Raw genomic sequence first — 15,582 nt, 5'->3', positions numbered from 1 at the left:
CAGGCTCAAGCGGCTAAATGACCTCCTCTTGCTCCTATTTCTTACGTTGTTAGACAGCTATATCATCCTGATGAGACCTTAAACAGGTGACTTTAAGGAGGTAAAATTTAAAAATAATAACAGTTGTGTTTAACTTGATTCAGTTTTTTGGTTGTGTGAAAAAAATAAACCTTCACCTATTTTTCAACAAGAATAAATAGTAGATGGTGTAGCTGATGACTGTACTATTCTCCGTATTGTGTAGCAGCTTACTGGAGAATATTGTATGGTGGCAGATAGAATGACCTTCATGCATTGGAATAGCTAATATCCCAGTTCTTGAAAAATATAGCAATGAGGCTGATTTAACATTTCCCAATTATGCACAAATTCTCTGCTAGTGCACATAGAAGATTGAGACATTTCTGTTGTTTGTATGGCCTCATTCAAGAGCACTCAGACCAATTGTCTTTCTATAGCACATAAACTTGTTCAACCTCTTCCCTGAATGCATGTAACCTTTCCTTTCATAAGCTAATCAAAACAATTTCAGCAACTAACCAAATCAACAATCCATTATTTTCTACTCCGTAGAAATACCTGCTGAGCAATCCAGCCCACCTGAGTGCTGTTGTGGATGAACACTTCTTCATTAATGAGAGCATCTCCCAAGTCAGGTAAGTGGTGACTGCACCATTGGTATTCGAGTATTCAAGAAACAAAATCAGAATGTGGCTTTTGAAATTAAAACAGATCAATTTGAAATGCTTATCGGAGTGTTCTTTCACTATCATAACAGAGCCCCCAGTAGTGTTTCCCAAACTTTTCCATCCATGGAATCCTTTTGACCTCCCAAGAGTATTGATGGAACCCTTAAGAAACGTTATTGTTATGTTGAAGAGTTAAACCACAAATAACTGATTGCTTTTGTGCAGTAGGTACAAACATACAAAAACAAATTTATATAAGTCTTTTCTATTTCTTATATATTTATTATAATTTAATAGTGCTGTTGTTCAACAAAGTACTTAATTCTCACCTTTTTGTCATTTTTAACGGGAGGAGTGATGCTCCTTTTACTTGCTTAGGAATGATGCTGGAGAGCTGGATTCTCATATCAAACACCCACACTCTTCCCTCTCGCACAGACATACAAACTTACCCATCTCTCTCCCACACACATTCTTCCTTCTCTCTTGCATATACGCACACACACACATTCACACTTCTCCCTCACTGTCCCGCACTCTCCCACGCACACACAATCCCCCCCTCTCTCTCAGGTGCCGGTGGACCATGCTCTCCTGCATCTTGACCTTGTTCTGAGGCCCCCTCATCCTCGAAGGGTCAATGCAGGGAGAAACCAGCCACTGATTGGACATGCAGCTTTACAAGATTTTTCAAAATGTACGTCAGTTGAATGACACAAGTTGGACAAGCCTGGCCTACTCCTACACTCCGCCTACACTACTGCGTAGCCCCTTGATATATCATGCGGTACCTCAGGGTTCTGCGGAACACAGTTTGGGAAACCCCGTGTTGAAGGATATGCTATTTTATGAGGGCAAGAGCACTGCACCAAATAACAGGCCACATGTTATTCTGCCAGTGAAATATATGTAACCTGATTTGCTACTGTAAGGCTGGAACCTAATTGCTGTAAACATGCACACAGCTGAATTCAGTTAAAAGATTTTTGTTTCCCTATGGATTATCAACTGCATATTGTCATTTCCTCTTGACCCCATGGTCAGAAAAGTCAAGAGGAAATAACATTTTTTGTAGTTTTGACACTCAGATTTGTAATATCTGAAGTGTGATGGACACCTATCAGGACGTTCATATGTGGAGGTGGATCTAATTTTTTTTATTCATTCATGGGATGTGGGCATCGCTGGCTAGGCCAGCATTTATTGCCCATCCTTAATTGCCCTTGTTTAGAGGGCATTTAAGAGTCAACCACATTGCTGTGGGTCTGGAATCATATGTAGGCCAGACCAGGTAAGGACAGCAGATTTCCTTCCCTAAGGGACATGAGTCCCTTATCAGATGGGTTTTTATGACAATTGGCAATGGTTTCATGATCATCATCAGACTTCTAATTCCAGATTTTTATTTAATTCAAATTTCAGTATCTGCCATGGTGGGATTCGAGCCCGAGTCCCCAGACCATTATCCTGGGTCACTGGAATATAGTCCAGTGACAATACCACTATGCCACTGCCTCCACCTTACAGTAGTGTGAATAATACACTTTCATGACAACAGGGGCATTGTGCCATGCGACAAATATTGTATTATAGTGCTGCTAAGATATGTAACTTGGCCTGACTGTTTTGCACACCGTGAATCAATTTAAAGTTATTTACTGTTGGCAAGGAGAGCACCTGGCTGCAAATTCCTGGCTCCAGGTTGAATGATACCAAGATATAACTGCTTTTCTTGTTTGTTTTCATACACTTTGCACCTCGCTTTCAGAAATGTGATATGATACACATGCCACAAAATTTATTCTCCTTCTTGAGTTCTCTGCCTAAAGGGAGGTCCTCGGTGATTTTTTTGCTGAACCACAACAAACTGCCATGATTTTTTACTACGGGTAGGGTGAGGAGACAGGTCCCGAGTCTAGCTCAGCCGGAACAGGGATCAAAGCCCGTCTGATCCACATGCTAGCCATCTAGCCAACTGAGCTAACAGCCCCCCAAAATTTAATACCAGCAGATATCCCATCATGTTGCTTACAGGGAGTGAAATAATGCATCACAAATGGAGTTTTATAATAGGATTATAGCATGTAACAAACATTGTATACAATATCACTTACTAGTTGACTGAGTGTGGACAAAATAAAATAATACGGAACCTTGAGGATCTCCCTTCTGCTCATGAGAATGTCAGGGGAAAAGTGATGGAGACCCATTAACTGCAACAGGGCATAGATGGGCGAGCAGAATGAGTAGAGTAGTGGCAGATGGAATTTAATATAGACAAGTGTGACATTTTGACAGAAAGGATAGGGAGAAACAAGCAATATTTACTAAATGGCACAATTTTAAAGAATGTGCAGGGACATAGGGTCTTGGGCCTGTATGCGCATAGATCGTTGAAGGTAGCAGTATATATTGAGAGAGTCTCTGTTTTACTTTGAGCTAAAGACATGACAAGAAAAAAGTAGAAGCTTTTCTGGGCCTCATTGGATATGATAGCTGATTTATCTCATACTCCTTTTCTGGGACAGTCTAATTGATAACTTTAATCATATGTCAAATATGGTCCAAGGAGGAGCTCCAGGATGCTTCATTCTTTGACCTAATGATTATTCCAGGAGTAGATCCACCAGATGGATGCATTGGACAATGAGCTAGGAATAGTAATATCACAGTTCATCTATGGATTGATGATTGACTACTTGACACATCAGATTATGTATTGAAGTAGAAAATTGCTACCTTGAAAAAACAACTGTGAACAGTTCTGATCTCCAAATGAGAAAAGGACATAGAAGGTGCAAAAAAAGATTTACTAGAATAATACTAGAATTGAGAAGTTATATTATCAGAAAAGATTGAGCAGGCTGGGTCTCATCTCTAGATAGAGGTCTTTAAGATTATGAAACAGATTGATAGGGTAGACATAGAGAAGATATTTCCACTTGCAGGGTGGGTCCAGCTACCCTGCGGAACCAACTGTCTCCAAACCAATTAGGAAACTGCCAAAGTCAGCTCTACTGGAATCACCCAACCTAAGGGCTGCAACGTAATACCATCTACACCTCACGGACAAGCTAAAGATTAATTCGTAATTTTAAAAAACTTTTATTTGGACTCTTAACTTCTCATTTCTGATCGGTGTGTATGTGTGTTGCATTTTTATTATTTTTCTTGGGTTTTAGTAGCTAATAAACTTACTCCTTTCTTGACTCAAAAAAGCCTGGTTAAATTGGCTCCTAAAAAAAAATACATTTGGACTGTGAAAAGGTATCTATAGAATGAATGGATCCCTTTTAAATTAACCTTGTTGTGACCAACCGAGGGGGTTGAATAAGAAGGGGAGCCAGCTCATTTCTCCTCACCTGGGAGCATAACAAAATTGGGGTCCTGTTTGGGAAGTTAACAAATTGAGGGACCTCATCCGGGGACCGGTGGTAACAAATTGGGTGCTCAGTGCAGAATTAGTTCCCACAGACAAAACAAATGAATTAGTGGGGAAAGTAAATTGTTCCTTCGAAACCAATTAAAAAAAAACAGGTTTACTTGAGTCTTCCATACTGAGGTGTAAAAACGTCCACATTTGATGCCAGTGTTTTTACAGATGGAAGGGATGTTACAGATAAAAATTTAGCAGTTCTGTCCCTCGAGCAGTTAAAAGAGCTAGCGAGGCACTTAGAATTAGAATTTCACCCAAAAGCCAGAAAACCTGACATTTTAAAAGGGGTGGCCAATGGTCTACAGGTGGAAGATGAAACTGATAGAGTAATGGTAGAGAAATTAAAACTGGAGCAGGGGAAATTAGAATTTCAGGAAAGAGAAATAGGGAAAGAGGAAAGATAGGAAAGGGCCTTGGTGAGTTCACACCTGAAGTATTGTGTGCAGTTTTGGTGTCCTTACCTAAGAAAGGATATACTTGCCATAGAGGGAGTGCAGCGAAGGTTCACCAGACTGATTTCTGGGATGGCAGGATTGTCATATGAGAGATTGGGCTGACTAGGCCTCTATTCACTGGAGTTTAGAAGAATGAGAGGAGATCTCATTGAAACATATAAAATTATGATGGGTGAATCAACTGGATGCAGGGATGTTTCCTCTGGCTGGGGTGTCTAGAACAAGGGGTCACAGTCTCAGGATACCGAGTAGGCCATTTAGGACTGAGATGAGGAGAAACTTCTTTCCTCGAATGGTGGTGAACCTATGGAATTCTCTACCATAGAAGGTTGTGGAGGCCAAGTCATTGAATATATTTAAGAAGGAAATAGATTTCTGGACTCTAAAGGCATCAAGGGGCATGGGGAGAGCGTGGGAGTATGGCATTGAGGTAGAGCATCAGCCATGATCATATTGAATGGCAGAGCAGGTTTGAAGGGCCCAGTGACCTACTCCCGCTCCTATTTTCTATGTTTCTACTCTCTCTTGCCTGAAGAAAGTGTCACTGACTTACGAGGCAGCAAAAAGGGATATTTTAAGCATGTACCAGTTAATGCTGGACGCGTACTGTCAGAAATTCCATAACCTCAGGAAACAGCCTGACCAGACATACCTGGACTTTGAAAGCAATTTGCTTTTGACCAGTGGGTGCGGGCACTTGAAACAGAAGCCGCTTAGGCAAACCTCTGTGAGATAATTATCCTTAAGGAGTCTTAAAAACTCCTACCTTTCCCAATAAGAACACACCTAGAGGAACAAAGAGTAATGGGCCAGTAAAGTAACCACGCTGGATGATTATGAGCTAATCCACAAACCCTTGTCCCAGAAGAGTCCCTCCCCTAGTCACCCCCAAAAGACTGGAAAGGATAGAGATGGAGAGAGTGATAGAAAACTGAACACCCATGGGAGAGAAGGAAATGCTAGGGTCTCTCCTCAGGACAGAAAGAGTGGTGCTGAGTTGAAAAGTGAGGCCCCCAAGAAGCCTGTGTGTTTTAACTGCCACAAGGTAGGGAACCTCAGGTCCAACTGCTGGAGGTTACGGGGAAAACCAGTGGGATTTATCTGGGCAAATACAGTTCAGAGAATGGGAGTCAGTCAGAGAGCAGAGCAGACCAGGCTATGGCTCTGACTGCGGCTGAAAATCCCTATAGATGCACTCCTGAGTGTGCAGGTGCGATGAAACAAATCCCTGAGAGTTGCAAGAATTTTATGTCTGAAGGAAGGTTGTCCACATTTCCCCAGGGTGAGGTGATAAGCCTATAGTGATACTGAGGGATACCGGGACCAGCTAAATTCTACTGCTGGGTAAAGGCATGACCAGAGAGTGCAGTAAGTCCAAGATGCTGGTAAAGGGGATTGAAGGAGGGTAGTTGCCCATCCCCTTATACTGGGCACTTCTGGAATGCGACCTTGTGTCAGGACCAGTGACCATGTGAGTCATCCACAGTTTGCCTGTGGATGGGGTCGACCTGCTCCTCAGCAATGACCTATTTTTAAAACAGTGTCCCCTAGTTCTGGACTCACCCACGAGAGGAAACACCCTTACCCCACCCACCTTGCCAATACCTTTCAGGATATTAAATACTTCAATCAAGTCATCCTTCACTCTTTTGAACTCCAGTGGAAGAAAGCCCAGCCTGTCTAACATTTCCTCAAGACAGCCCACTTATTTCAGGTAAACCTCCTTTGAACCGCCTCCTTCCTTAAATAATGAGAACAAAACTACATACAATATTCAAAATGTGGTCTCATCAATGCTCTGTATAACTGAAGTATAACATCTTTTATATTCAATTCCTCTCGTAATAAAGGCTAGCATTCCATTAGCCTTCTTGGTTACATGCTATACTTGCATACTAACTTTTTGTGACCCATGCACGAGAACACCTAGATCCCTCTGCATCTCGGAATTCTGCAGCTGTTCTCCATTTAAATGATACTCTGCCTTTTTATTCTTCCTGACAAAGTGAACAACTTCACATTTTCCCACATTATACCCCATCTGCCAAATTTTTCCCACTTACCCAACCTATCAATATCCACCTGTAACTTCTGTATGTCCTCGTCACAATATGCTTTCCTACCTATCTTTGTGTCATTTACAAATTTAGCTACCATGCCTTCACTCCTGTCATCTAAGTGATTTATATAAATTGTAAAAAATTGAGGCCTGAGCACAGATCCCTGCGGGACTCCATTCGTCACATCCTGCCAATCAGAAAAAGACCCATTTATGCATATTCTCCGCATTCTGCCAGCCAGTCAATCTTCTATCCATGCTAATAACGTTACCCCCTACGCCATAAGCTTTTATTTTCTACAATAATCTTTGATGTGGCACCTTATCAGATGCCTTCTGGAAATCAAAGTACAGCATGCTTAGAAGCTCCCCTTAATCCACAGCGCATGTTACTCCTTCAAAGAACTCCCATAAATTGGTTAAACACGATTTCCCTTTCACAAAACCAAGCTGGCTCTTCCCAATTACTTTGAGTTTCTCTTAATCAAGCTAACTGACTTTAGTTTCTTGTTTTCTGCTTCCCTCCTTTCCTGAATAGAGGGGTTATATTTGTTACTTTCCAGTCTGATGGAACCTTTCCAGTATCAAGCGAATGTTGGAAAATTCGCACCAACACATATACTACCTCATCAGCCACCTCTTTAATGACCCTGGGAGGGGAAGTCCATCAGTACCCAGAGACTTATCAGCTCACACCTCCATCAATTTGTTCAGTACTGCTTCCCTAGTCATTGTAATTTCACCAAGTTCCCCTCTCCCTTCCACCTCCTGATTTATAGCTATTACTGGAATGTTTTTTTGCATCCTCTATTGTGAAGCAAAATATTTGTTCATTTCATCCGCCATTTCCTTATTATCTACTATTAACTCCCCAATCTCACTCTCGAGAAACCCAATACTTTACCTACTCTTTTCCTTTCTAAATACCTGTAGAAACTCTCATTCTCCATTTTTGCATTTCCAGCTACCTTCCTCTCATACTCTAATTTCTTTCTCCTGATTAACTTTTAGTCATTCTCTGCTGTTCTGTACATTCTGACCAATCATCTGACCTGCCGCTCATCTTTGCACAGTTATATGCATTTTCCTTAAGTTTGATGCTTTCCTTAGCTTCTTTAGTTAACCATGGATGGTGGGTCCTCTCTTTAGAATTTTTCTTTATAGTAGGAATATACTTATTCTGAGTATTCTGAAATATCCCCTTAAATGTCTGCCACTGTTTCTCATTTTTTTTAATTATTCATTCATGGGATGTGAGCATCACTGGCTAGGTCAGCATTTATTGCCCATCCCTAATTGCCTTTTTTGTCAGACGACATTTAAGAGTCAATGACGTTGCTGTGGGTCTGGAGTCACAAGTAGGCCAGACCAGGTAAAGACAGCTGATTTCCTTCCCTAAAGGGCATTACTGAACCAGATGAGTTTTTACAACAATCGACAATGGTTTCATGGTCATTATTAGACATTTAACGAATTCAAATTCCACCATCTGCTGTGGTAGGATTCAAACCCAGGTCCCCAGCGCATTAGCCTGGGTCTCTGAATTACTAGTCCAGCGACAATACCACTATGCCATCGCCATCGCCACTGCCTCCTCTCATTGCTATATCCCCTAGCCTAATGTCCCAGTTCACTTCAGCTAGCTTAACTTTCATGTCTACATAGTTGCCCTTTTTTAAGTTTAAAATACTAATTTTAGACCCATTCTTCTTCCTTTCTAACTGGATTTAAAATACAATCATATAGTGGTTGCTGCTACCTAAGGGTGCCTTCACTCTGAGGTCACTAATTAATTCTGTCACATTATACAATACCAAGTCTAATATAATGTGCTCTCTGGTTGGTCCCAGAACATGCTGTTCTTAAAAAAAAAAGCTAACTCGAAAGCATTCTATGAACTCCTCATCCAGGCTACTGCTGCCAATCTCATTTTTCCAGTTTATATGTAGATTAAAATCACTCATGATTCTGCAAACATACAAATTAGGAGCAGGAGTAGGCCACTCAACCCTTCGAGCCTGCTTTGCCATTCAATTAGATCATTGCTGATCTGAATGTAACCTCAGCCCCACATTCCTGCCTACCCCCGAGAACCTTTCAGCCCCTTGTTAATCAAGAAATTATCTAGCTCTGCCTTAAAAAAAATATTCAAATACTCCCACCACATTTTGAGGATGAGAGTTGGAAAGACACTAAACCCTATAAGAGAAAAAATTTCTCCTCGTCTCGATCTTAAATGAGCGACCACTTATTTTTAAACCATGACTTCTATTTCTAGATTCTCCCACAAGAGGAAACACCTTCTCCGCATCCACCCTGTCAAGACCCCTCAGGATCTTAAACGTTTTAATTAAGCCGCTTCTTATTTATCTAAATTCCAGTGGATACAAGCCTAACCTCCTCAACATTTCCTCATTAGACAACTCTCCCATTCCTGGAATTAGCCTAGTAAACCTTCTCTGAACTGCTTCTAACACATTTACATCTTTCTTTAAATAAGGAGACTAGTACTGTACACACTACTCCAGATATGGTCTCACCAATGCCCTGTACAATTGAAGCATAAACCCCTATTTTTGTAAGCAATTCCCCCCACAATAAATGATAACATTTTATTGACTTTCCTAATTACCTGCTGTACCTGCATGCTAACCTTGTGTCTTTCACGCACTAGGACACTCAGATCCCTCTGAATGTCAGAGCTCTGAAATCTCTCACCATTTTGATAATAAACTTCTTTTTCATTCTTCCTGCCAAATTGAACGATTTCACATTTGCCCACATTATATTCCATTCCCCATATCTTTGCTCAATCATTTGACCTATCTATGTCACTTTGTAGCCCCCTTATGTCCTCTTCACAATTTACTTCCCTTCCTATCTTTTTGTCATCAGCAAACTTAGCAACCATTCCTTCGGTCCTTTCAGCCTAGTCATTTATATAATTGTAAAAGGTTGTGGCCCCAGCAATGATCCCTGTGGCACACCACTCATCCTGCCAACCAGAAAAAGCTAGAACAACCAGAAAAACCATCCTGCCAACTCTCTGCCTCCTGTTAGCTAGCTGATCTTCTGTCCATGCCAATATGTTACCCCCTATACCATTTTCACTTATTTTCCACAATAACCTTTGATGTGGCACTTTATCAAATGCCTTCTGGAAATCTAACTACAGTACATCCGCCAGTTCCCCTTTGTCCACAGCATATGTGACTGCTTCAAAGAACTTGATTAAATTGGCGAACCATGCTTTCCCTTTCACAAAACCACGTTGGCTTTGCCCGATTGCCTTGAATTTTTCTAAGTGCCCTGCTATAACATCTTTAATAAGAGCTTCTAACATTTTCCCTATGCCAGATGTTAAGTTTCCTATAGTTTCCTGCTTGCTGTCATCTTCCCTTTATGACTAACAGAGTTACATTTGCTATTTTTCAATCTAATGGAACCTTCCCGAATCTAGAGAGTTTTGGAAATTTGTGTATCAGCTATCTCGTTAACCACTTCTTTCAAGACCTTAGGGTGAAGTCCATATGGACCTGGAGATTTGTCAGCCCGTAACCCCAACAATTTGCTCAATACCATTTTCCTCATGATTGTAATTTCCCTGAGTACCTCCCTCCCTTCCATTTCCTGATTTACAGCTATTTCCGGGATGTTTCTTGTGTCTGCTATTGTGAAGACCAAAGCAAAATACCTGTTTAGTTCAACTGCCATCTCGCTACTTTCCATGATCAATTCCCCTGGCACACTCTCTATAGGACCAATGCTCGCTTTGTTAACTCTTTTCTTATTTAAGTAACTATAGAAACTCTTACTATTCATCTTTACTGTTACTAGCTAGCTTTCCCTCATGTTCTAATTTTTTCCTCCTTTTAAATCTTTTTGTCACTCTTTGCTGTCCTTTATATTATTTCCAATCTTCTGACCTGGTCTTTGCATAATTATGTACTTGTCCTTTAAATTTAATGCTGTATTTAACTTTTTTGTTAACCACGGTTGGTGGACCTTCCCCTTTTAATTTTTCTTCCTCATTGGAATCTATATGTTCTATTTATTCTGAAATATCCCTTTAAATTTCTGCCACTGAACTTCTGTTGACCCTTAACCTCAAATGCCAGTTCACTTTAGCTAGCTCCTCTTTCATGCCCTAATAATTGCCCTTATTTAAGTTTAAAATACTAGTCTTGGACGCACTAAATTCCCCCTCAAAATGAATGTAAAGTTCAGCCATATTATGATCACTGCTACCGAGGGGTACCTTCGCTAGGAGGTCATCAATTAACTCTATTTCATTGCACAATGCCGGGCCTAGTATAGCCTGCTGTCTGGTTGACTCCAGAAAGTGCATTCTAAGATACTATCCCGAAAACATTCCATGAGCTCCTTATCTATGCTACCTTTGCCCATCTGTTTTTTCCAGTCTATATGTAGATTAAAATCCCCCATGATTATTGATGTACCTTTCTGACAAACTCTCATCATCTCTTCTTTTATACACTGCCCTACTATGTAGCTACAATTAGGGGGCCTGTACACCACTCTGACAAGTGACTTCTTGCCTTTATCATTCCTCACCTCAACCCAAACCATATCTACACCCTGGTTTCCTGAACTTAAGTCATCCCTCTCTAATGTGCTAAAACCATCATTCATTAACAGAGCCACCCCACCACCTTTTTCTAACTTCCTGTTGCATAACCTTCAATATTCAGGTCCCAATCTAAGTCATTCTGTAACCATGTCTCTGTAATGTTTATCAGATCATACTTATTTATTTTTATTTGCGTTATCAGTTCATCTGTTTTGTTTCAAGTGCTATGTGCGTTTAGATAGAGAGCCTTTAGTTTTGTTCTTTTATTGTTTTTGTAGCGTCTAGCCTTATCTTCTGATTTACTCTTAGAATTGTAATCTCCGTCCCTTCCTGTCACAGCCTATTTTTCATTTCCCTTATTAATATTTCTCTCTTGTCTTGTTTCTACTGTTTGGTTTCTGACATCTTCCCAAATTTGATCCCTTGCCCCGACTATTCGTTTAAAACTCTCTCTACTTCCCTAATTAGGCGACTCGCAAGGACATGAGCCCCAGCACGGATCAGGTGTAGACCATCCCAATGATATGGATCCCACTTTCCCCAATACTGATGCCAGTGCCCTACAAACTGGAACCCACTTCTTCCACACTGGTCTTTGAGCCATGCATTCATTTCTCTAATCCTATTTGTCCTATGCCAATTTGCACGTGGCTCAGGTAATAATCCAAAAATGATTACCTTTGACGTTCTGCTTCTTAATTTGGTGCCTAGCTCGTTATACTGACAATGTAGAGCCTCCTTCCTCATCCTGCCTATGTCATTGGTACCTACATGGACCACGACCACTGGATCCTCGCCCTCCCACTACAAATTACTCTCCAGCCCTGAGTAGATGTCCCAAACCCTGGCTTCAGGCAGGCAACACAGCCATCTGGACTCTTGCTCTTTTCTGCAGAGAACAGTGTCAATCCCCTTACTATAATATCCCCAACTACCACCGCATTCCTTGTTGCTCCCCCCACTTGGATGGCTTCCTGCACCACAGTGCCATGCTCAGTTTGCTCAACCACCCTGCAGCACCCACTGTCATCCAAACAAGCTGAGAGAAGCTCAGACCTGTTGGACAATTGCAAAGGCTCACACTCCTGCACTCTGAGTCACCTTACCTGCCTCACTCGCAGTCACACCCTCCTGTGCCTGGCCACTGACCAAATCAGAAGACCCTATCCTAAATGGTGTGACTCCCTGTCCTTTACTGTTGTCCTTTCATCACAAGCACCCAATATTTCTTCCTGTATACTTTGTCCTACATTATGGTTACTGTTGGGGGGCCTATAGACCACTCCCCCTAGTGACTTCTTTCCCCTGCTATTCCTCATCTCTACCCAAACCGATTCTACATCCTGAACCAGGGTCATCTCTAATTAATGCACCAATGCCATCCTTGATCAACATTGCAACCCCTCCACCTTTACCTAGCTTCCTAATCTTCTTGAATATCACATATCCCTCAATATTCAAGACCCAATCCTTGTCATCCTGCAGCCACGTCTCCATAATGGCTGTCTGATCATATATATTTACTTCAATGCGTGCTGTGAATTCATCTACCTTGTTATGAATGCTACGCATATTCAAATACAGAGCCTTTAGTTTTGTCTTTTTGTTATCTTTGTAACGTCTAGTCTTGACTATTGGTGTATTCTTCGGTTTTATCACTCTGTCCCTTCCTGCTATTCTATGACCCTCATTTCCTATATTACTATTATGGCCTCCTGCCTTGAATCTACCCTTTGATTTGCCACATCTACCCAAGCTTGATCCCTCAGCCCCCATGTTTAGTTTAAAACCCTACTTCCCTAGTTATGCAATTCGCAAGAACCCAAGTACCAGCACGTTTCAGCTGTAGAATGTCCCACCGGGTACAGCCCCACTTTCCTCAGTATTGGTGCCAGTGCCCCACGACTCAGAACCCACTTCTCCCACGCCAGTCTTTGTGCCACGCATTCATCTCTCTAAAGTTATTTGCCCTATGCCAATTTGCACGTGGCTCAGGTGATAATCTAGAGATAATCCAGAGAACCTTTGAGGTTCTGCTTAATTTGGTACCTAGCTTCTCATACTGACTATTCAAACCTCCTTCCTTGTGCTGCCTATGCTGTTGGTACCTACATGGACCACAATGACTGGATCCTTCCCCTCCCATTGCAAGTTCCTTTCCAGCCCTGAGCAGATGTCCCAAACCCTGTAACGGCAGGCAACACAGCTTTCTGGACTCTTGCTGTTTGCTGCAAAGTACAGTGTCAATCCTGCTTCCCCCGCACCTCCTAGAATTGCATTCCAGGCCTGAATGATTTGTTTCGTGAAAAAGTTTTTTCTCACTTTACATTTGCTTCTTTTGCAAATCATATCATCTGTATCATCTTGTTCTTGATCCTTTTGCAAGCGGAAACAGATTCTCCCTATCTACTCTGCCCAGCCCTCTCGTGATTTTGAACATCTCTATCAAACCTCCCCTTAGCCTTCTCTCCAAGGAGAACAGCCCCATCTTCCTCCAGGGAAATGAATTAGGGATAGAAAGACCAATCGCGTACTTCCCCAAAAAACTAAACAAGCATCAGAAATGGTACTCCACAGTGGAGAAGGAAACCCATAACCCTTTAACCTTTGTGGAGAAGTTGAAGGAGCAGAATACCAGATTATTCTGTTAGAGTTTGTTTCTCGAACCGTACCACCTAAAAATCATCCACATTGCCAGGAAGCCAAACGTGATTGCAGATGGTCTGGTTAGAACTGAAGAGACAATATTGACCAAGGCTGGGGAGGGATGGGGAGGTGGGGAGCGGTGCGGGCAGTGTGTGTGCATGTGTCTAAAAGAAATACAAGCAACCATGTTCTGGAAAATCTCAATGTGGAGTATACTGTCTGACCTGTGCTGAGAGAACATGGAATGTCACACCTGAAAAGGTGTCATGGCTTTTTTCAAGCAGAGACACTTGAAAGGGAGCTAGGGAAGATGCAAAAGACTGAACTTGAATCTCCTGTGGTTATGGAGACATAAGACTGATTTACACATCCCAGCAGTCACCCAAAAATTGACCACCTGTTGATTTATGTCTCTGAATGTGTAAATAGGTCTGAGATGGATGAAAGATGACTATTTCCCTTCTTGAAATACATGAGGAAAATGGGTTAAAAAGCTAGTTGCAGTGCAGTGTGTGCTATGAGAGTGACAGCTCAAGAAGAAGAGCTAGTCACCCCTGCAGTTGCAGGTGAACTCTCACTTTCTTTCTTGCTTTCTTGATCGCTCTCTCTCTCTTAAGGCTCAGCTGAAACTGCAATCAAAATAGGACAACCTCTTTTCTACCCTGTAGAACTAAGTGTCTCCAAACCAACAGTGAAACTGTCAAAGTCAACTCTATTGGAATCACCCAACCTAATGGCCACAACATACCACCATCTACACGTCATGGACAAGCCAAAGACTATTTTTTTTAACTTAACTTTTATTTGGATTCTTAACTTCTCATTTCTGATTGTGTGTTGCGTTTTTTATTATTTTTTATTATTTTTCTCGCATAAACGTACACTTTCTTTGACTCGAGAAAACCTGATTAAATTGGCTCCTTCGAAAAAATAAATACATTTGGACTGGAAAAGGTATTCACAGGGGAAGGAATCCCTTTTAAATTAATCTTGTTGCGACCAACCGAGGGTTCAATAAAGAAGGGGAGCTAACTCATTCCTCCGCATAACAAAATTGGGGTCCCATTCGAGAAATTAACAAGTTGTGGTCCTCACCTGGAGACCAATCATAACAGTTGATGGGGTTAGAGGAGGCTCATATAGAGCATGGACCTGTTGGGCTGAATGGGTTTCTGCGCTGTTAGCGGTATGTTATGTTTTTCAATGTTAGTGTTGGGAAAGAGTGCTTACCGATCAGGTAAGTGGTACTATCTACTGGGGGAACATCACGGCTAGTAACAAACCATGCCCTCAAGTGTGTACAGTAAAATAAGGGAAAGAATGCCCAGGTTACACAGTGGCCTAGATCTTCCAATCTCCAGAGCAGCTGAATCTGAACTTAAGTCTGTGATATGCTTTGGGACCCTTTGGGATCCTGGCATGCACAGATGCCATGTAATTGCCCGGGAAGTTTAAATTTGTGTTGGACTGATTTGTGCTGCCTTGGACACTCTACAAAAGTCTCTGACACTGAGCTCAGTTGGTTAATACCTGGTCCATCTCAGATTAGCCAACATAATTGAACTGAGCACCACAGTCATTCCGACCCCACCCTTCAAATCATTCCCCGCAATCCTACACAGCCTGAACCTCTCTCTCTCTCTCTCCACTATTCCCCTGACCCGACTGCCCCACCCAGTCCAACTGTCTGCTTACCCACGTGCTCC

The 15,582-nt window shown here is 41.8% G+C and overlaps 1 protein-coding gene across 2 annotated transcripts in view; it reads left to right on the top strand.

The window, feature by feature from the left end:
* Positions 1-15,582, top strand: part of si:dkey-122a22.2 — a 289,414-nt gene that overhangs the window by 230,283 nt on the left and 43,549 nt on the right. The window contains exons 9-10 of one of the 2 annotated variants that reach the window (XM_041189081.1): positions 574-656; positions 14,494-14,576. In XM_041189081.1, coding sequence (XP_041045015.1) covers positions 574-656; positions 14,494-14,503 — 93 coding nt within the window. In that variant the 3' untranslated portion in view covers positions 14,504-14,576. Of the gene's footprint in view, positions 1-573; positions 657-14,493; positions 14,577-15,582 lie in introns of those variants that run through there. The other variant, XM_041189080.1, reaches the window with a different exon arrangement.

This window comes from Carcharodon carcharias, chromosome 6 (genome assembly GCF_017639515.1).
Source record: "Carcharodon carcharias isolate sCarCar2 chromosome 6, sCarCar2.pri, whole genome shotgun sequence".
Taxonomy (NCBI): Eukaryota; Metazoa; Chordata; class Chondrichthyes; order Lamniformes; family Lamnidae; genus Carcharodon; species Carcharodon carcharias.
The sequence above is the reverse complement of the archived record's forward strand: the minus strand, read 5'-3'. Positions and strand labels throughout refer to the sequence as shown.